Below are 23,390 nucleotides of genomic sequence, written 5' to 3'. Positions count from 1 at the left end.
CAATTCAATGGATGATCCTTGTAAAGCACCACATGCTACCAACTGCTGTCTTCAGCTCTGAAGTGCATCTGTATAATAAGAGTTTTGGGGTTTAGAATACAACACACAGTACATCAACAATCAGGTCTCCATTGCCTTGCAAGGTCATGTAACCTCTTTTTTTTAGCCACCATTCACTCACTCATTCTCACCCCTTCCCACCCCTGAGATAGTTATTATAAAAAGGAACATGTCCTAACGGGCTCGCTGGTTACTAATAACACAGGCTGCGGAAAGGCTTGTTTCAATTCACTGGATGGTCATTGTAAAGCGCCACATGCCACCAACTGCACTCCTAGGTGCTGGAGTATATCTTTGTAGTAAGAGTTATGTGGTTTAGAATACAGCGCAAAGTACATAAGCAAGCACATGGTTTGTTATGATGAAGAATTACAGGTTAAAAGCAAATGTTCACTAAAAGGCTTATTTGAAGATAAAAAAACAAAGGTATTTTCAACAGATGGCATCCCGCCTTGGAGATGTAGATTTGGTAAATGTTGATGCCAGCATTCAAGTAAATTCACATTACTCACATTTTGAAAACTGGAACCTACCAGGGGCACCAAAGAGGCACTGTGCACGTGCACGACCTCCAAGCCCTGTGCAAACCATAATAACAACAGTGGTAAAAAAGAATACAATACTATTACATACCACTTTAAGGCTGTCATACATAAGTACTGCAAGAATTTGTTACTGTTACACAAATTAACAGGATTAATTTTATCAACCCATGAATATCCAAAGGCTGAGTTAGTTAGCCCTGTCAGGATACGGCCATGTGACCCAGTGATAAAAGTACAGTGGGCTAATGAGCTGGCTTACCACTTTCTTGCCATGGCCTTGACATCCAGATGGTCATTGTAAGTCCAGTTTACTGACTGGGAGGGAGGTATGGTCAGACTATACCATGTTTATGTCAAACCAGATAGACACAACAGTGACCCACAAAACACCGTGCAGTAGGAAGAGGGAATATGTTTAGTAAAGGATTCCTGAATTCGAATCTACGCATGCAGTGGTCTCTGCATTTTGATGATTGTTGGCCGCATTACTTCTAGTCAATTGGGTAGCTCAGTGGGTGGAGGGCCTGCAGCAAGCATGTGTGTGTAACATGCAAGTCACAAGTATGAATTGCACTAAGGCAAACAGTACCTTCTGTTCTTGAGAGTTGGACAAAATAAGTATCATGATTTTACTAGTTAATGTTGGCAGCACTTGTTAAAGGGAATTGACACATTTCATATTGTGTTTTGCCCTCTATCAAATGGTACATTTAATTTGGAAATGCCTTGTTCATGTATTCCCGTGGTTACACAAAGGAGTAACAGCGCATCAGCTGTGGGCGCCTAGGTGCTGCATCTCCCTAGGGAACACTTACCATCTAGCCATGTAATGCTGAAACACATTGACAATGACAAATCCAATAGCTCTCGCACTGCAGAGACCGATTGGCTTTGCCAATGCTTGTTATTTTAGAACATTCTAGTCTCAGTGGGTGAGATGTTCTGATAGCCTTATGGTATACCGGCTGTTAATGGCCCTCTCCGTGGTTATAACTATAACTATAACTCTGGTTCAGGGCCTTTAACAACCGATATAGCCCTCAGCAGCTGGATATAAGGCTATAGTGCAGAATACATGTCACGCACCATGTTATTTGTACAAACTATAGGTCACCTGCTTAGGTCTTGGTGGGTCTCCTGGGATTTCATCCACAGAGTTCTTGAAAAGGAGTACACTTGTTTGAGGGTGAAAATAAATCCTCTGGCCAGTTTATGTTATCTTTATCTTGCGTACAGCATGTTAATTGCTCTTTTACATGCCACGTTCACAAATGGTATCCATTTGGGCTCCGGTTTTAGTGCAGTACAGTAGAAACATATGTGGCACTAACATCTAGTGAGTTCTATTAAACTTAGTATGGAATATGTAGGAGTCCAGCAGTCACTGGTGCCAGCTGAGCATATACTTATTTCTATGGGGCCCAGCTCAATGCAAATGAGGGATTTCCTGATGGTTTGGTTCATTACCTCATTATGAACTTTCACAGATTCAACCAAGAGAGGTCTAGACTGTGTAGCCCTTAATGGCAGGAGGCAGTACCAAAAACAGTGAGGTTGTAATATAGTGTGCAGCTGCACAGACGATCTGCAGTTACTTTGCTTTGAAAATGCTATGCCACGACATCAGGGGAGGCCACCATGATGCTTAGTATGCTACCAGTAGCCAGCAAGCGCCACCTTATGTCAGGGCCACCTTAATCCTTATAGCTCCCAACTACTGTCTCACCTCAAATCTACCTCTCCAGCCGGCGCGGGCGGCTTAGGGGACTAATGCATCCACGGTAGGGGCCTGTGTTTGACCTCATGGTGACAGGTACGAATCCCAGTAGGGCCACTCCGCCTTTCATCCTTCTGAGGTTGATAAAATGAATGTCATTGAGGTGGGTAACTATAAACATTTCTTATTCAGCCCCAAGATACCCTTGTGGGTGAATATGCACTTTACAATTACATATGCTATGTTACGTGCTTACCTCTGTCCCGACTACAATCCACAGAACTACTGTTTCTGCCGCTTTTCTCATTCTCCATTGTATGAGTTTCATCACTCTCCTACCTCTGTTTTTTTCCAGTTTTTTTCTCTTTTCTATCACGTTTCCTTCTTACGTGTCTTATTCCTCTCTCCTTTCCAAGTATTGCCTCCATCTATACCTGGAATTCTACATTACATCAGTGAAAGTAGACCTGAAAGAATAAACTGCCAGAAACAGAAAATGAATAGTACATATCAGTAAAGTTGATGGTAGACAACCCATGTATGCAGAGCACATCTGCTATGATGTCCAGCATTTCTGTATTTGAGGGTGATGTAAGATAATTCTAACATTTAGGTAATTGTTCTTTGTTTCAGTGAGATGAGGGCCCTGAAGTGTCAGCACATTTCCCCATAGACACAGAATCGGTGAAACTCTGTCATATCAGCTCTGAATGTCTAACAAACCAGCCATGGTTCCAGTGGAGGCCCATTCAGACTGACCTTTGGAGGCAATGCTGTACCACTTGCCCTAATATAGTGCAATAGTCCTTGTTCCTATGTACCTAAATATTACTTCACTTACACAAATAAATTAGCAATTAAGACATCTCATTCCTTTTCAACAAAGTAATTTAGTTGACAGGTCTGAAGTTTTAGCATGGAGCTCATGTCTTGTTGAACGCACAGGAGTCCTTTTGACTGATGAGCAATTTCACTGATATATTCACCTTATTTAATTTACAACATTAACTGCTTTCATTTCACTACCTCATTCCTGTGTATCTCTTACCTTTTTAAATTAATTTTCTCCCTTACCATTAGCATAAAGTCTATTACTCTTACCTCCCTACTGCTTTTCTTCAGCCAATACTAATTACTAATACCCGTGGTGTAGCCACTGGTTCATGGGCCCTAGTGCAAAGAAGGAAATGGGACCCCTGCCAATAATCAGAGTTCTGGGAGTCCATCAGGCCTCTAAGCACCGGTGCCACTGCACCTGCTGCACCAATGGAAGCTGCACCCCATGCAAGGTACCGCATGGCTCCTTGGTCTAGACTCTACATAGATCTGCTGCTGTTGTAGTGATACCCCTGTGGCATCTTAATGTCCCTGTCATATCTACATATTTCCACCTTGTCTACACTATGCGTATTGCATTCGTGCATCTCTCTTCTTAAGAGTTGTAGTGAAGACACTTTGTAGCTTTCCTCTAGACTGTCTCTAAATTGTCTTCATCCGCCTGGAGACATGAGCAGCAGAAGTCCATAGTGAATTCCAGGAGAACCCTCACAACTTTTTGAGCAGATAAATGTATTCAGTTTTTGATCTGTGGGTTTCACCTCTCCCTGTGTAGCCAATGAATCCCCTGATTCCCACGTTTCATTGTCACTGTATTAGGAAACTCCACATTCATGGGATCTAATAATCCTGAGATCCCTCTCCTGTTCATCTACCTGTAGTCATTTTCCCCTCCCCTGCCTCACTTTTAAATTAATCATTTTGCAGTTGGTTGCTTTGAATTTTAAAAGCTACTTAAACCATCCATTGTTTTCATAATCTCTCTGACTCTGACGTAGGGTGACCACCACCCTCCAGGTCATGATGAACACTGATCCAGTCGTGGATTTTTGTGCAATAAGCGAATGCAGTTTGGATGCTGTGGTGTTTTTTGGCTTCCATTGAACACATTAAACTAACTCACCTGAAATCCATGATTTGTAGGTGAAAGGTTCAGGGCTGGAGAAAGTACCAATAACGACCCTGAATGAGGTGGTCACCCCTCTATGAAGTTTCAGCCATGTTTCATTTCTTAACATTGCCGACAAAGAGGTGTAATACCTTCTAGCCCACCCTCTGTGTTAGTGGTGCTAACAGCACTGAATAGAAAGGCTCATAGGGGCAGATTTATGAAGGCCTTGCGCCGCCGGTGCGTCACTTTTTCCCATGTTAAAAATGACGCACCGGCGGCGCAAGGCCTTCATAAATCTGCCCCCTAGTACTCAGCCTTGATCGACTATTTTGATTTATTATAAAATACGCCAACTCCTAGAAGCATCTTGGCCCTGGAAAACAGCTACTAATAGAAAATACCTAAACCAACCTAGGGAGCCAGGGGAACAAGACAAGGCAGAAAACAGAACTATTTAGAGGACTTTTCTGAAGGATAAGTAGCTCCACAGTGTGAGCAGATGATCATTCTAGAGCTGCAATAACACATCCATACATGTTTGATAAAATATACAAAGTAAGCAGTTGCATGTTTCTCTTGCAATCGGTTTCCTAAACCAGTGCTTTGTGATTGTTGACTTCTAGTCCAAAAATATATTTCTGGCACATACTGCTCCTTTTGTAGACTTACGATGACATAAGATGATATTGGGCCACAGCGGCTGACATAAATATCAATTCACTCTTTGTATTCACTATACTTTGGTGCAGTATAAAGCAAATTCAAACTAAGAGGATGTGATGCAGGAAGCAACCTATAGAACATGATTCAATAGGGGAGACAATGTGGAGAGAAAGCATATGTATTTACTAGTATTTACATCACGTCTTTGCTCTTGGTTCTAGGTTTCAACTCCTCAGCATGCAATGACGAGCCATATTTCCATTGCTGGAATGGTAAATGCATCCCCACAAGCCTGGTGTGTGATAAAAGAAATGTTGACAACTGCGGCGATGGATCAGACCAGTCCCCGAGGCCGCCAGCAAAGTGTCCAGGTGAGATCAAGTTTGGGGTGCAGACTATGGGAAGAGAACCTTTGGATCAATCCATGTGACATGTGCCAAAGTAACAAGATGGAGTCTTGTAAATGATCTTCTGTGATGGCATGAAGGAGTGTATGCAGAGCCCTGTGCATCAACATGCCAGAGTAAGAGAATATATCTCCTCCTACCTTGATGGAATATAAGATGAGATGAATGTGATACAGTAGTAATGAGATGACGTATGGGAAGAGGCCACAGCCACAACAAGAGTGCGTATCAGGATAGAGACCTCCAATGCAGTATTATGAAGGAGTGTAGGCAAAGACCTGTTTGATAACTTAAGTGACGTAGATTATAACATGAGCTCATGTAGGAACAAACCTATGCAGTAATACCATGAATAAGCACCAATGAACTATAATTAAGAACTGCTGGAATAGACCTTTGGGGTTCCATAATGGACTGCAATATGAGACATATGTGATAACAGGACTGTGTGTGGGGAGAGACCTAAGTGATAATATTTAGAAGTATGAGAAGTCGTATGTGAAATAACATAAGCAAATGTGGGAACATGCCTATGCAATAAAACCAAGAAGTGTGGAAATCCTATGGGATGACCGGAAGGAATGTTTTAAGAGACATATAAAACATAAAGGAATGAGAGAAGAGAATGGTAATGTATTGATGTGATAAAAAGAGAAAATGTCCAAAGAAACTTGGAAATAAAAGTGTTCAATATAGGGAAAGAGCAGTGCTACAACATGGAGAACAGGAAGTGGACTGAATGATAACCCTAGAAGGTTGTAAAGGAACCCTAGAAGGCGGTGAGGGCCGACTTCACTTGTAGGAAAATAGTATAAAGGCATATGGGAGGAAACCTGTGTGAAAAGAAAAGAGGATGTCACAACAAATGGCAACGATGACAAAGTGTGGCATGACATGTACATAACAAAACGAGATAGAGTGGGGCGAGACGTGAAAAAATCATGTAGGGAGTTGATCACAAAGCCGTATCCAGCCCTAAGTGTGAGGTATGCCTAAAAAGAATTGACTATGTGCATGCAGTACTTAAGATACACAAAGGGACTTTGGGTACATGGAGATGTTGTTGAAGTGTGCATAGTGCACACAAAATCTGCTTTTTGCACACATAATGTTGCTTCTAGACATTTTCAGTAGAGTGTTAGAGGAGTGATCCAGGAAAAGCTCAGCAAATGAGGTGTGGACTTTCACTGTAGCAAATACTATCAGAGCACCTTGACCTCAAAAAAGTGTACTTTCCCTAAACTTTGGCCTCTGAAGTATACTGGGGCCTATTATCAAGAACGACATTAAAATTATCCGCTAAAGCAGCGATAATGGGCTTGGTAATATGCCCTGGAGAATTCCAATAGAAGCCCATGTTCACACCAGAACATGGACTTCTATAGGAATTCTCCAGGGCATATCATCTATCCCAATATCGCCGCTTTAGCAGCAGTTTTCTGCCGCTAAACCAGCGATAACTTTTAACGCCGTTCTTGATAATATGCCCCATTATTCCTTTACTGTCAGGAACCTGCACCGGCTTTAAAGACTCAGGCCGAGATTTACTAAGGACTTGTATTGTCCTTGCATGACAAGTCGTGGCAAGACAACGCAAGTCCTTTGCCACTTTGCTAGGCTTTGCATGATTGAGTAAAATACAAAGTAACGCAAGGCCTTGCATTACTTTGCGCCAGGGAGGTTTCATTGGGTGGAGCATGCGCATTCCCATGCATCCACCAATGGATTTTGACGATTTTACACCAAAATGGTGCACTTCACAGACACAGGCGTAACAAGGGGTATATATCTTTATTAGTCCTTGTTATTGCATTTCTCTATGTGTGCTGCATCCTGCATCACACATAGAAAAAGTAAAATACCTTGGATTATTTTTGTGCAGGAAGGTACCCCTTCCTGCTCAGAAACAATCCTGCTTGTAACGCAGGCATCCATGCAGCAAAGTGCAGTGGTGCCTACATTGGCGCTAGGCCGCCTCAAGTGCGTCAGAGTAAGGAGGGAGCAGAGGTGCACCATATCTTAGTATACATGGCTCGTTTTTGCTCACTGTTTCATGCAATGCAGCGCAGCAGCTTTGCTTGTTACCCTGTATGTTAGTAAATATGACCCCAGTGTTTCATCTCCCGTTTCCAAGGGGCTGGAGTTGTGGACAGGGTGACTATCGTTAAATGTAGAAAAAACGGATTAAGTGAAAGTTAAGGACCAGAACTAAAATGGAAAAATATAGCTCGCACAAGTCCCAAGAGGAGCTGATTTCCGAAGAGATCGAAGCAGGATTTTGCTATATAATGTAGATTTCTCACACAATGTTCAAGATTGTTAATCGCTTGAATGCAAAGAGAGCGCCCTCGACTACCACTGCAGGAGAAGTATGCAGCCATAAAATGAGTTAATCACAGAAAGAAGGGGTGTTGTGCATAGTACCTAGACTAAGAGCAAGATTCCATGGAGAGGGAATGATACAAGAGGTCAGAGGAAGGAGAAAGAGTAACATTAACAAGACCCACTTGGGAGTGAACATAAAGATCTACGAAAGCCATGCAACCCTTCTGCCTGGCGTGCATAACCAGGTCGTGTCTTCTAAATGACCCTCAGTGGATGACGCTGACCAGGAAGCCTGGCTTTATCAAGGGCCATCAAAATGGGATCCCCGTCGCTATCTGTAGGTAATGGGAGACCAGCTCCCTCACTGTCCGTCTCTTCTAGGATCGTGGGATGAAGCCTCAAGAGATGAGGATAGCAACACCAGATAGCTCTAGGACCCATATCAGAGGGCCAAGTCCATCTTAGAAGGCAATATCCAAACCAGCGGGTGGAAGCGATGGGTTGCAATGCTACCCATAGCAATTGGCAACGATTTAGACTATTTGCAAGCATTCCTCGAATCACCTTTTGTGAGTTTATTGCTTGGGCCTGGGCCAGGTAGTCAACAGCACAGAAGAAACTAGTGAGAGGGGTGATTAGCCTTTTGAGCGTTCCTTGGGGAATATCCAGTTACCCATTCTTTTTCCAAGCCACAGGGCTGGAAAGAGAGGGTTAACCTCAAAGATATAAAAGAAAATTAAGTGGCAGTGCTCCAAGCAGGTCAGGACTTGCCAGGACTGAGCCTAAGCAAAGCAAAACAAGCAATGGCAAAGCCACTGGGTCTCACCTTTGGTACCCACTGGCTTTACCAATGCCTTTTTGCAATGCTGTACGAAGCTGCAAATAAAGCAAATTGTTTTTTTCAAGTGCTGTGAGGCAATGGCAAAATATATAAAAAGAAAATAGATGCAATACCGCGATCACTGCTGGTGGTCACGTATGCAGGCATGTGCAGCAATGGAATAACATGAACACCATTTGCTTAGGGTTTTTTTGTCGACCTATGAAAGATGGCTGATGCCACTTGGATCAGTAAATAAAACATTGAAAATTTTGGGGAAGCAAGCACAAAGTAAACAAAATAACTGAGGGGTGGGGGGATAATGAAGGAGCATGTGGGGGAGTCTTTGGCGAAGGAGGGGAAAAGCAGCCACACCTGGGCAAGCGGAGATGTACATGATGAAGAGAAGAACGCATGGGTAGGGTAGAAGAACATGCGAGTGAGAGCATATGGGATTGGAGGAGAAAAGTGTTGTGTGTTCGCGGGCTTTTCATGTTCGTATTGGTCTCGAGAGTATCAGCTTGATAGCTATCACGCTCATGTTGTCATTCAAAGATGAATTGCCTCGTGTGAGAGAATGGGGAAGGAAAGTTATTATTAGAAACCCCAGGCACTGTTGGCTTGTGGAATAATGATGTTTGGTGACTCTGTAACTGACTTCCGATACCTCCACACCTACCTGAATAAACGGAGTCTTCTCAATCTTTTCCTGGCCTGTGTTCATTCCGGTGTACTTTTCCCACAAAAAGAATGAGTATTAGCAAGACAGGTGAAGAAGGACAGGAAGGAGAGAGCAACACGGAATGCAGAGGGACAAGAGTGGAAGAACAAGAGAGAGAAAAGCACAATGTGAAATAAACACAGAGCCCGAGCGGGTGTTTTGGGCGCAGCACACAAGGGATTGAGCTGGAAGGAAAATGCATTATTGTGGAGTGCTTAACCTAAAAGGAAAAAAGTTTCCTAAAAGTGAGCAGGGGAATGATGAAAGTCTGACAATCAGTCCGAAGTGTTATTGGTGGGGAGAGATCAGGGACTATGGAGTGAGCAGTGGTGGCCTAAGACTCGGGGAAGTGCTCCCACCCCCAAGTTGGTTGTAAAAAATCTCGGGATATGGATGGATTGCACGCTTAGGTTTCAGGAGCACACTAAGAAAGTAGCAGGCACTTGCTTTGGCCTGCTCCGGGGACTAAGGCCCTTGCTGGGGTTTTTTGATCCATCTACCCGCCAGATGATAGGCGGCTATTCTGTCCAAACTGGACTATGCAAAATTCGCTCCTTTTAAGAGCAAACAAGGCAGAGGTGATTTGTCCTCAGCGAGTCCAGAATGCGGCAGCTCGGGTCCTGTTTAGGCTTCCCAGAAGTTCTTCTGTGACGGGGGCTATCCGACATCTACATTGGCTGCCTATGACCAAAAGGATCGAATTTAAAACCCTTTGTCTGACTTTTTAAATTCCCTAAGATTCTGTCTAATTTGTTGTTACCTTATAACCCTACACGCCAGTTACGCTCTATGGGACAATATCTGGTTACGGTTCCTCAAGTGAAGCGTCTCCGAGCTGAGGGACGGTCCTTTCGCTGTTTAGCAGCTAAATTGTGAAATTATCTGCCTTATCAGATTCGTTGTCTGGATAGCCTGCTGGCATTTCGAAAGGCTGCCAAATCTCTTTCCTCTGGCTTAGTCCCTGGCTTCCTTACTGATACTGCTACCAGCCCCGGGACGCCTCCTTGCTGAGCCAGCTGTGCGCTATATAAAAAGAGGTAACATAACATAACATATCAAGGGCGATAAGGAAGAGTTTACATTGCACACATGCGTATGGTGCAATTAAAATACATGGTACTCAAGAAACTGGACAACCCAATATACCCTTTGAGGCTTGGATAAGAACTAGGTATCAGGTAACAGTGCCTATAAGGGATTTCTTTTAAATAGAACCCAGCATGATTTTGAACAAACAAATTATAAAGGCCGGAATCAGTGGCCTCAAATATATGAATTATTAAAATCAATTGCAAAAAATCACAACAGAGTAAATCTGGAAGAACAACAATGGGTGTATACTTTTTCTATACAAATGTATGTACATAAATAATATGAAAGAAGGGTACAAAATGCAGTTCACAAACAAAAATGACCGAGATAGTAGTCTTTACAATAATCTTGTCTCATGATCACTTTTGTGAAAGCCCATTTCTTGTATTACTTAACACATGGAAATCATCATTAAAATACGATTGACTCCTGTATAACAATATGGATGAAATGGGTTGCAAATGTTAATAAAATATATGGCGCATCAGCCATACATGTGGTCAGAGTGCAGAAAACATTGTGATTAAAGAAAAGGATATCTTTTTTAGAGAACAACGTATTAATGGAAGAGAGAATCATGAAAACGTTGTGGAAAAATGGGATGAGATGGACGTTTCTAGTGAAACGAGCTAAAAATGTGACATTTTCTCCACTTCCTGCTTCCAGGTCTCTCATCACAATCACCTCCTGGGCAACCTGCTAGTACAACTACACGTACTGTTGCTCGAGTGGTGCCTTCCAGCAGCCTGCATCTGGAAACAACTGGAAATCTACAGCCTTTTTCGCCAGATACCATCATCCAGCAAGGATCAGGGGCTGGTATGTTAACTATCTACGCCATTTTGTCGGTTGACCCCAGAGCCCATATGGCACACATACTTATTTTATATATGCCTTTTATGTATGACCCGGCATATTGTATTATCACACTAAACGCACACCCGAAGCTGGGTGGCCAAAAGAGAGTAATGCATTACTGAAGTCAAGAATACAAAACTACACACCTATCAGTTCCACAATATCGACAACCTACATATTTTCAAGGATGGTCTACAAAGGGGAGCATCGATGGTGGTCTACACTGGGGAGCATCGATGGTCTACACAAGGGAGAATCAATGGTCTACACAGTGAAGCATCGATGGTCTACACAGGGGAGAATCAATGGTCTACACAGGGGATCATCGATGGTCTACACAGGGGAGAATCGATGGTCTACACAGGGGAGCACCGATGGTCTACACAGGGGAGAATCAATGGTCTACACAGGGGATCATCGATGGTCTACACAGGGGAGAATCGATGGTCTACACAGGGGAGCACCGATGGTCTACACAGGAGAGCATCGAAGGTCTACACAGTGAAGCATCGATGGTCTACACAGGGGAGCATCGATGATCTACACAGGGGAGCATCGATGGTCTACACAGGGGAGAATCAATGGTCTACACAGGGGAGAATCAATGGTCTACACAGGGGAGGATCAATGGTCTACACAGGGGAGCATCGATGATCTACACAGGGGAGTATTAATGGTCTACAGAGGGAAGCATCGATGGTATACACTGGGGAGCATCGAGGGTATACACTGGGGAACATCGAGGGTATACACAGGGGAGCATCAATGGTATACACAGTGGAGCATTGATGGTCTACACAGGGGAGCATTGATGGTCTACACTGGGGAGCATCGAGGGTATACACGGGGGAGCATCGAGGGTATACACAGGGGAGCATCAATGGCATACACAGTGGATCATCGATGGTATACACAGGGGAGCATCAATGGTATACACAGTGGAGCATTGATGGTCTGCACAGGGGAGGATCGATGGTCTACACAAGGGACCATAGATGGTCTACACAGGGGAATATCAATGGTCTACACAGGGGAGTATCGATCTACACAGGGGAGCATCAATGCTCTACACAGGGGAGCATCATTGCTCTACACAGGGGAGCATTGATGCTCTACAGAGGTGAGCATTGATGCTCTACACAGGTGAGCATCGAAGGTCTACACAGGGGAGAATCGATGGTCTACACAGGGGAACATCGATGGTCTACACAGGGGGGCATCAATGGTATACACAGGGGAGCATGAATGGTATACACAGGGGAGCATCAATGGTATACACAGTGAAGCATTGATGGTCTACACTGGGGAGAATTGATGGTCTACGCAAGGGAGCATCGATGGTCTACACAGGGGAGCATTAATGGGCTACACAGGGAAGTATCGATGGTCTACACAGGGGAGTATCGATGGTCTACACAGGGGAGCATCGATGCTCTACACAGAGGAGAATCGATGGTCTACACAGGAGAGAATTGATGGTCTACACAGGGGATAATCGATGGTCTACACAGGGGGGCATCAATGATCTACACAGGGGGGCATCAATGGTCTACACAGGGGATCATCGATGGTCTACACAGGGGAGAATCGATGGTCTACACAGGGGAGCACCGATGGTCTACACAGGAGAGCATTGAAGGTCTACACAGTGAAGCATCGATGGTCTACACAGTGAAGCATCGATGGTCTACACAGGCGAGCATCGATGATCTACACGGGAGCATCAATGGTCTACACAGGGGATCATCGATGGTCTACACAGGGGAGAATCAATGGTCTACACATGGGAGAATCAATGGTCTACACAGGGGAGCATCGATGAAATACACAGGGGAGTATTAATGGTCTACAGAGGGGAGCATCGATGGTATACACTGGGGAGCATCGAGGGTATACACTGGGGAGCATCGATGATATTCACAGGGGAGCATCAATGGTATACACAGTGGAGCATTGATGGTCTACACAGGGGAGGATCGATGGTCTACACAAGGGAGCATTGATGGTCTACACAGGGGATATCGATGGTCTACACAGGGGAGTATCGATCTACACAGTGGAGCATCGATGCTCTACACAGGGGAGCATCGATGCTCTACACAGGGGAGCATCATTGCTCTACACAGGGGAGCATTGATGCTCTACACAGGTGAGCATCGAAGGTCGACACAGTGAAGCATTGATGGTCTACACAGGGGAGAATCGATGGTCCACACAGGGGAGAATCAATGGTCTACACAGGGGAGCACCGATGATCTACACAGGGGAGTATTAATGGTCTACTCAAGGGAACATCGATGGCCTACACAGGGGGGCATCAATGGTATACACAGGGGAGCATCAATGGTATACACAGGGGAGCATCAATGGTATACACAGTGAAGCATTGATGGTCTTCACTGGGGAGAATCGATGGTCTACGCAAGGGAGCATTGATGGTCTACACAAGGGAGCATTGATGCGCTACACAGGGAAGTATCGATGGTCTACACAGGGGAGTATCGATGGTCTACACAGGGGAGCATCGATGCTCTGCACAGGGGAGCATCGATGCTCTGCACAGGGGAGCATTGATGCTCTACACAGGGGAGTATCAATAGTCTACACAGGGGATCATTGATGGTCTACACAGGGGAGCATCAATGGTCTACACAGGGGAGAATTGATGGTCTACACAGGAGAGAATCGATGGTCTACACAGGGGAGCACCGATGGTCTACACAGGGGAGCATCGATGGCCTACACAGGGGAGCATCAATGGTCTACACAGGGGATCATCGATGGCCTACAAGGGAGAATCGCTGGTCTACACAGGTGAGCATTGATGCTCTACACAGGGGAGTATCAATAGTCTACACAGGGAAGCATTGATGTTCTACACTGGGGAGCATCGATGGTATATAGAGGGGAGCATCGACGGTCTACACAGGGGAGCATCGATGATATACACAGGGGAGTATCAATGGTCTAAACAGGGGAGTATCAATGGTCTACACAGGGGAGCATCGATGGTCTACACAGGGGAGCATTGATGCTCTACGCAGGGGAGTATTAATAGTCTACACAGGGGAGCATCGATGGTCTACACAGGGGAGCATTGATGGTCTACACTGGGGAGCATCGATGGTATACACTGGGGAGCATCAATGGTATACACAGGGGAGCATCGATGGTGTACACGAGCGAATTGATGGTCTAGAAAGGGGAGAATCGATGGTCTACACAGGGGAGCATCGATGGTCTACACAGGGGAGCATCGGTGGTCTACACAGGGGAGCAACAATGGTATACACTGGGGAGCATCGATCATATACACAGGGGAGCATCGATGTTCTACACAGTGGAGAATTGATGTTCTACACAGGGGAGAATCGATGGTCTACACAAGGGAGAATCCATGGTCTACACAGGGGAGCATCGATGGTCTACACAGGGGAGCATCAATGGTCTATACAGGGGAGAATCAATGGTAAACACTGGGGAGGATCGATCATATACACAGGGGAGCATCAATGTTCTACACAGTGTAGCACTGATGGTCTACACAGGGGAGAATCGATGGTCTACACAAGGGAGCATCGATGGTCTACACAGGGGAGCATCAATGGTATACATGGGACAGCATCAATGGTATACACAGGGGAGCATCGATGGTCTACACAGGGGAGCATCGATGCTCTACGAAGGGGAGCATCGATGCTCTACACAGGGGAGCATCAATGCTCTACACATGGGCGCATCAATGCTCTACACATGGGCGCATCGATGCTCTACATATGGGAGCATGGGATTGTTATTTTTAACTCTACCTTCCATGATGATACGTTAGTTGTCAGTACTAAGAGTTCTGTACAAGTGCAGCTCAATATTTAAACTTTGACACTGTTGTAGAGCGACCAAAAGATGTAGTGTACATTGCTTATTCAGTAGGGATATACAATCAGAGTATATGGAAAGATATTCATATTTTAGAATTACTACTAAAGGTATGTTCGTAGCAATAGCTATACTAATAGGGCGGCACTACTTGACACCAAAGAAGAACACAGACGCTAGTTCCTACACTGCACCTCCTTGTATGAAGCTCTCCCCCTGTCTATTTCTTTCAGTAAACTCCTAGAAACAGCTCAGCTACGAATCCATCTTTTCATTCCAATTTTAACTTTTTCACCTACTTCAAATCTCATGTTTCCGTGCCACGTCATAACCACGACTTCCCATTCGGGGAAAGGGTGTGGCGGAACGGCCAGAGCGGCCAATCTTGGAGCTGGAGACCCAGGCTCGAGTCTCAGCATCGGCTCAACATTCTGTGATTCTGGCAAATCATTAAATCTCCCTGTGCCTGGTAGGAACCGCGCCTAGAGACCCTCATGGGTGATTAGCCGCGCTATACAAATCAGAATATTATATTATCATTTATTTATCTTTTACTCCCTTTGTCTTGCTCAGACTCTTCTAAAGATACCACTTTCATCTTGTTCGACTCTTCAAGAGTTTAGCTTAGTTCCAAATTTACATCCTTTATGTCACACGCTCCTGGTTACCCTACTAGAACATACCGCTATTCCATCCGGTCCAAGGTGCCACTGCTAGACCAGTTCTGCTTTTACTGCTTTGTTTCCGTACATCTCTGCTGTGCAGCAACATCCTCTTTACCCCTTCTCAGACCCAGGCCTCTACACTATTCTATCCGCTTGTTCCATAGGACCAGTCATATGGTGTGTTCATCCTCAACTCTGGTCTGTCCATTACCAACCTTGTCAGACTAATAATGATCTCATTAGTCTTTTAATCTTTCTCATCCTTTTATCTTAACCGTGTAAAGCGTTTAACGCATTCACTCTACCACTCATTTCATTCCTCTAAGAACCATACCTCTATTCAATGGCCTCTGTCACCACAGCTCTGTTCCATCTTCTGATACCTCCAAGCCAGGCCTGTATTATGTACACAGTCGTTCTGTCGGGTATAAACCTGATTGCTTCAAAATTCAAAACAATTCCTTCAATTACTCCTTTAGTTATAGGTTAAATTACTCTGAAATTCAACCTATAACTAAAGGAATAATTGAAGGAATTGTTTTGAATTTTGAAGCAATCAGGTTTTTACCCGACAGAACCACTGTTTACATAATATAGTACTGCCCAGGTTCTGAGGGACACTGGGTTACCCCATAGTAATTTACCCTAAGCCAGGCCTGAGCACAGTTTGCGGAGTTTTGCTACGCGGAACTTCGCGAAGTTACAAAAAACTCAGCAAAGTTCCGCGAGTGGTGGAGTGCAGTGCGAACTGCAGTTTTGTGTTTGTATTCCTGCCGCTCGGGTAGAAATTCTACCCGAGCGGCAGCTCGCGCTCGCAAACTTACCGTTGGCCATCGCGAGCGGGGAAAAAGCCCAGCTGCACATTACGAAGTGGAGTTTTCTGCACTCCACGAGCTCCGCGGAGTGCAGAAAACTCCGCAAACTCTGCAAACAGAGTGAAGTTCACTGGCTAGGCCTCCTCCAAGCCCCTTGGATTTACCCTACCTTTGCTTAAGGCAGCCATTTTAGACATGCATGACATCCATCCCAAACCAGTGTTTTTACTACATACTGCAATATTTAAGATGCACCTCCTTTACCATATCTACACCCTTATTACTTCCTCTCCTAAACATATTTCAATGTCAATATAATTCCCGCCTCTTCTGGGTTGTCTTTCTGCTGAATGCAGTGATTTTAATTCACAAGTGTGGTTGTTGTATATTTGTTGGTTCACAAAGCTTCTTTCTAATTCCATGCAGTACCTGGAAACCTTAAACATTATGTGTGCTTTGAAAACTTGTGTTCTCTTAAGATATAATGCCTTTACTGAAACAAAGGTTCAGATTGATGGGAGACGTATTACAGTAATTACTTTTTCTGAAGGTGGTGGAGGCTCTTTCACTCTCTAATTAATTGTTCCCCCTTTTTCTTGTCCTCACAGATAAGACAACATACACATCCCTCTTGGCTTTGTACATTATCCTGGGCTTGATCGTGAGTATGGCCCTACTCTTTTGGTGCTGCTGGTCGCCAGGATGGTTCATCTGGAGAGTCAGTGCTTGCAGAGCAATCCCCTGTTGCAACTCCTTCTGTGCCTCTTGCCACCTCTGCACCCGCAGCTGTGGATGGAAAGACAAGAGTCGGCCCGGAAAAGTGACCCCACAGGACACGGCCAGCGTTCCCGCGACATCAACTTCGCCACACTCAGAAATAAGATCTCCCTCCTAAACATAATGAGGGGAGGAAGAAGAAGAATTGAATCTTCCACCACTGATGCCATCCAGCAGCATGATGCCAACCAATCCTTCCACAACCGCCTTAAACCCTGATATTGTGACTGCTGCTCTGCCTGCCAGCCGCAGCCAAAAACATGTCTATATTTGATCCTTGAAAGGTACCTGATACTACATCTTCTTTTAATCGCTATAGGTTGTGGTGGACATGGTGGTCCAAAACTATTATTTGAGTCTCTGCACCTTTTCCTATCAAATAATCATCCATTAATGGGTAATATTGTTCAAATTGCTCAAAATGAAACAAACATTATGTGAATCTTTTTAACTTGCTACGTAATGATGTACGACAGAAGTTATTGAACTGATATCTCAGACCTTGAAAAATGGCTGCGGATGAGGACCTTGGTCTGGGATTCACTGCTATTGAAGGACAAGTTATGAATGACCAGTACACATCTAGCACATGGTCTTCAATCGTAAAGAAATCAGAAGTCAACAACAGTAGGAAGTCATAAAAAAACTGCTTGTCGAAGTGCATCATAGAGGATAAGACAAGCCTCAATGGAGCGCATTTAATGTCCATGAGATCTGCCCAAGGCCAACTTTGGCATACATTTACATGTACATACCCAATGTCACTCAGAAGCTACTATGTGGCTCAACATATCACAATGTGTTGCTCAGCTGGAAGTAAAAAACAGATGATGACGACTGCCTCTGAATTGTGATTCAAGACAATGGAAGTAAAAAAAACAAGAATCATAACAAGAGAAAGACCACCATCAATACCTCACACTCACGACAATCCCCTCCTGGTATACACACCAATATTTATTTTTTGACATGCCACAGTTTCACTGACATTGGCTGGATTTTTACACCTGCTGATAAGCAAGTAGCACATGGTAAAATACAATACTATTAAACGCTGGCATTTTATTTTACTTTTGTAGGCGAATTACTTGTTAACATTGAAAATTTCCTAGGTGTGGCATGTTTTCAGCCTATCCTCGGGTCAAGGATAGAAAAAAAAAGAAAACTTGCCAGAGATAGATTGCACCAATCTTTATCCAAGCAACGTGTGTATCTCAACATCATTACCAGACAGGCATCTTTGTCGTCAAAAGTTGAAACCATAATTTCAATAGACTGGGGTGTAAAAGATCTAAAAATCCTATTCCATATCATTCGGATCCAACTGAAATGAATAGATTAAAATGATCCCTTTTTGACCTCAGTTTACACAAATTGACCATATATAGAACCATCTGTCTTGTTATTCGCTTCTTAGTGCTCTATGTTGCGTTAAAATACAGAACCTTCTGTTCTTCCTATGCCAGTACATATACGTAGGGCCATTATTCATTTTTGGCTGCAACCATACATAATAGAAAGAAAGCAATAATTAATCACTTTCTGTCCATGATTATCAATTCGTCCAGAGAATGTAATCTTCTCTAATCCCAGAGCTGATAAGGGCAGCTGATGGAAAGACATGAATATTGTGGAGAGGCCTGCTTTCTTCTGAATTGAAGGATGTACCACTCAGTTTGGAATAGTTAACCCATCTGAAAAAAGGTTTTCTATTTAATCACAATTCAAATCTTTAAGGACCCTGCTTCTAAAAAAATGGAATACTGTGGTTTGACACAACTGACTAGTTAAAGCCCCAGAGATAGATCATATCACAGTCAAGATAACATTGATCGCTAAGTTTCAGCAACGGATTATCCAGGGTTTTTAATAATATATTTTCTGCCGTTCATTTTTCGGACTTTGATCAGTCAACTAAGGAATGTACGTAGGTTATTGCAGAACTTTGTGTGTTAAAGTGAGTATTGTATGCTACTTCTACCTTTATTATTGTCCCAATAAACATTTTATGCTCATCCGATCCATAAACAAAGGGTTAGACTGCAACCTCAATATATTGACATGAACTTGTAATAAGCCATGTACCACTAGGTGTTCTCCAAAGTGCATGCATTTCATAATATCAAGTGACAAAATATTGTCCTGCCGTAAAATCATGTTTCTATTAGTGACTGCTTCAATATCTTAAAAGTAACTGTATATGGGAAGGTATAGATTTATTTATCGTATTATAATAAATCTATACTCATCTTTGTACTCATCTTCATGAAATCATGGTAGTCAATGTTCTGGATACAATACTTTGGCAGGATGATATTTAAAATTTGCTATTGTAGAACACTCTCCAGGCGTTACTACTAACATAATAATAGGAGTTTATCTTGGCTATGTCTAATTTACGTAGAAAGTGCCACCCCTGGGGTGGCGTCCGCCAGCTGCACAGCTGGGTGTCCAGTAAATGGAGTGTTCCAATTTTAATCAAAATTAAAAACCATTGATCAGTTCTCAAAGGTACATTTATTAAATCGTCATAAATGGCTGTTCGTAAATGATAAGGTTTGTTTCTTTCCAAGTCTTGACAGCGAGAAAACTTTAACGAAACAAATTAGCAGTCCCAATGCATTTCGGGCTAATCGAGCCCTTCGTCAGGGAAATTGTCGCCTAAAGTAATGAAGTGAAAAAGCATGTGTCACGATATGATAAATGAGTGTACTTATCATGTAGAAAACGTAGAAAATATCTTTGGTCATATAGTTGCTGCTATGCAAATCAGGAAATTTAAACCAACCTTTCATTTAATTTTTCTATGCACCAATCAAAAATGGTTTACTATTCACTGCCACTGTATTGATCATTTGCATCTTTTACAAATCCCAGCAGTGTTGGTCTGTAGTATTGTATACTGTCTAAAATGGATGTTGTCCATTGTCGTGAAGAAAATATTTAATCACAATAGACCAACTGGTAAACAACACATTTATTTAAGAAATAAAGCAACTCTGTGAAAAGAAAACAGTTCCAGGAGTGTGATTGTTTTCCTTAAACTAGATTTTATGGGTGTGTAATGTGTTGTGGCATAGAACGTGGATTTGATGGAGAGATGCTAGTGGTAAGGAGTCAAAGGCTAATCTATTGCAGTTCATGATATTGTCAACCGCATGGAGGAAGACTGTTAAATTTGGATCGAATTGCTGACCTCAATTCCAATCTCTATCTTGCTACAAGAGGGAAATCTCCAAAAGATTTAACATTGCTGATTTCAAATGATATAAGATGCCTAGAAATATTTGTCTCTTATTTTAGCTAGATTACGTGCAAGAAGCCAAAATAAAGGATGGATGAAATTGCTGTTGGAGCAAGTAAGACACTTGTGTAGAAAGCTTTTCAATCTATATAGATCTACGCATTGTGGCAGTAGCTCCACTCATCATTTACCCACCAAATGGCAGGGCCGACTGGAGCAATTGAGTAGTGTGGCTCATGTTCTGTGGGATTTCTCCTCTCTACATGGGCACCCACAAATATGGAAGAGATGCTGCTGCATGGAATGGTTAGAGTCTGTCCTTTCCAGCTGTGCCTTTCTCAAATGGCTTTCTGCTCTACAATCTTCAAGCAAGAATGCCCACTTGCCACTAAGGGATCTGTTTTGACAAGGGAGACGCCACCACCAGGGTGTTGCATAAGCAATGAACATTATTTTCCCTTCCCTGGTGGAGCCGATTGGGCCTCAATTGGTCCTCAAAGGAAGGTAAAATGGTGGCTGACATTTAGTTTTTTTCCCTTCTTGCTCTGGGGGATTTTGTGCCACCCCTAGATGAAAATGTAATTAACCGTAGCACCATTGGATGGGGAGTGGCTTCCCTTTCAAATGGTGCCCTTCTAACTAGCATTCTGGCGCAGCTGGGCTAGGATTCCTGAGCTGGCCCTACTAGGCACCAGGGTGTTTTTGGGAGGCTCACCCTACAAGGCATAATTTGCTATCAGAATTTTCCCTTCCATTGGTGGGGGGGGGGGGAGGGGGTGATCGGGCTCCCTTTGTCTATCATCACCTAACCGCCCCCACCCCCCATTGGAGAGAAAATGGCAGCAGCCATTTTCATGTCTGTCTTTAGCCAAGAGTTCCTGATTTCACTCAAATTACATGTATAATACACTTACTTACAGGGGGCTTTCAGCAAGCCCTTTAATCCATTGGCCTGTTATGTCATTCACATTTTTCTTCCACCCACTACAACGTACAACACAGGTCAATGGGTCAGCCCACTTCAGCCGTTGGCTAACTTCACTGGGAATGGCACCATTCTGTCTTCTCATATTGAGCACATCCTTATGCAAAGTAGTACCCTTTTGACAATATGTGCTTTTTGAGACTAAGTTTTGCAAACAGCGTAACAAAGCAAAGCAAGCATGACAAAGCAAAAGGCTGGCAGCCAACACAACAAACTGGCTTTCCAATGTTTCCCCTTTAAGTATATTGGAGCTTGGAGCTCTGTACCACCAAGCACATAAACCCACATGAGGGACCCCATTGGAAAGGGTAGAGTCACCCCCTTCCAACAAGGCCCCTATAGGACAGGTTCTTGCTCAGGGATTTCTGCCACTTCATGATGCCAAGCAGAGATAGATCATTGGGCACCAGGAAAGATTATTTTTGGGTGGTGGATCCCTAGAGCTGGTGTCACCGGCACAGTAGAGCATAATTATTTTTCATCATTTGCTGGGGCCCTGGCTCCTGTTAGCGACCTTCCCTTGAATGGGAACATCGAATATAGTTATTGTAATTGTATTTTAGCTTGCCTTAATGTGTGTGTTTAAATTTGAAGTACTATTTACCCTATTTCCTCTTGTAGGTTCCTTTGGGTGCTAAATATTGGTGCAGTTCCTGTGCTCAATAGCGAAGACGTTTCATTTACCTAATGAATCAATTTTCTGGTTATCTCTATTACTTTTGTACAACACTCGTAGGATTGCATTGCTTTCTCCTTCCTTATCCTATCGCACACACCGCATTCTCACATAGTAGTTCGATAAAAAGGTTTTTAAATAGGAAGCAGAAATAGTTTCTCTGTGGATGACTTCTGCCTAGGCCTTGACGCAAATAACTGAGGAGAGCTCTGACGTGGGTTCTTAAAATGAGACTGCATCAAAGGGACAGGCTCATGGATCGGAATATGGAAGGGATTTTTCAGTCGGTGGAGTTCTACTCCTCTTCCAGTGGGTCTGAAGAACATGGTCTTCCAGCACAGCATGGTAGTTCTCAAGTACAATCTCTGCAGCTGAGAGACAGCAGCAGTGTAGTCAATCCAGATTGTAGGCAGGTGCTGGGCGGAGCTCAGGAAGAGTGTTCACTTGGCAGCCCCCTAGTATATTTTAGCCACAAATGCCCCCCTTCATTGGAGTTGCAAATCTGTTGCCCATTGACTACTTCCATCTTTTTGTTGATAACTTGTTCCTTGAATAAATTGTCCACCAAATGAATTTGGATTCCAAACAGTTTGCGGGGGAAACAAACAGACACTATGCTGCCTCTTTCTAGGACACACCTGTGGACTTCCACTTTAACTGGGGAGTTAAAAAAAAATGTGGGGCATTAAACTGTTCACAGGAATATTGCCTAAACTGATTTTAAACTGGCGGCAATATTTAGCAGTGTATGCTACATTAAAATGATGCGGTACAAAAGGGGGTGGTTAAAATGATAGCACTGCCATGGGACATCACAGGTTTTTCACAATTTGGTACTTTGTGGAACATTTCTCTGCAAAGGTTCCTGAGATTTATACTCCAGGGAACATAATAGAAGTCAATAAGTATTTGATCCTCTACAAAAGGTGACTGCTGCTCAGGCAGTATATACATAGTCAGAGTGGTGGTTGAGGTACCAAGCATGTTGTGCGTGGGCTCCATTGCTTATGCATACAGCCTGAGAGTGCATACTGGGAAGGACTCCAGTGTAAATCTTGCAGGTTGGCCTTGCAGATTGGAAATTAGTGAAATAATTGTATGGGTTCTTGTTTATTCACAATTTAATAAAAGTTATAACCTTTATGTGGACAATATCTAAACAAGCTGCACAAAACTGCCACTGTGGCTCGTAGTAC

At 43.5% G+C, this 23,390-nt stretch overlaps 1 protein-coding gene across 1 annotated transcript in view; it reads left to right on the top strand.

Moving 5' to 3' along the window:
- LDLRAD2 (low density lipoprotein receptor class A domain containing 2) overlaps nt 1-20,256 on the top strand; it is a 181,295-nt gene extending 161,039 nt beyond the window's left edge. Inside the window, exons 3-5 of the mRNA XM_078640945.1 lie at nt 5,155-5,304; nt 10,965-11,117; nt 17,121-20,256. Coding sequence (XP_078497071.1) covers nt 5,155-5,304; nt 10,965-11,117; nt 17,121-17,407 — 590 coding nt within the window. The 3' untranslated portion in view covers nt 17,408-20,256. The remainder of the gene's footprint in view (nt 1-5,154; nt 5,305-10,964; nt 11,118-17,120) is intronic.
- The last annotated feature ends 3,134 nt before the right edge of the window (nt 20,257-23,390 follow it).

This window comes from Lissotriton helveticus, chromosome 5_1 (genome assembly GCF_964261635.1).
Source record: "Lissotriton helveticus chromosome 5_1, aLisHel1.1, whole genome shotgun sequence".
Classification (NCBI taxonomy): domain Eukaryota; kingdom Metazoa; phylum Chordata; class Amphibia; order Caudata; family Salamandridae; genus Lissotriton; species Lissotriton helveticus.
This window is presented reverse-complemented; position numbering and strand designations above follow the sequence as displayed.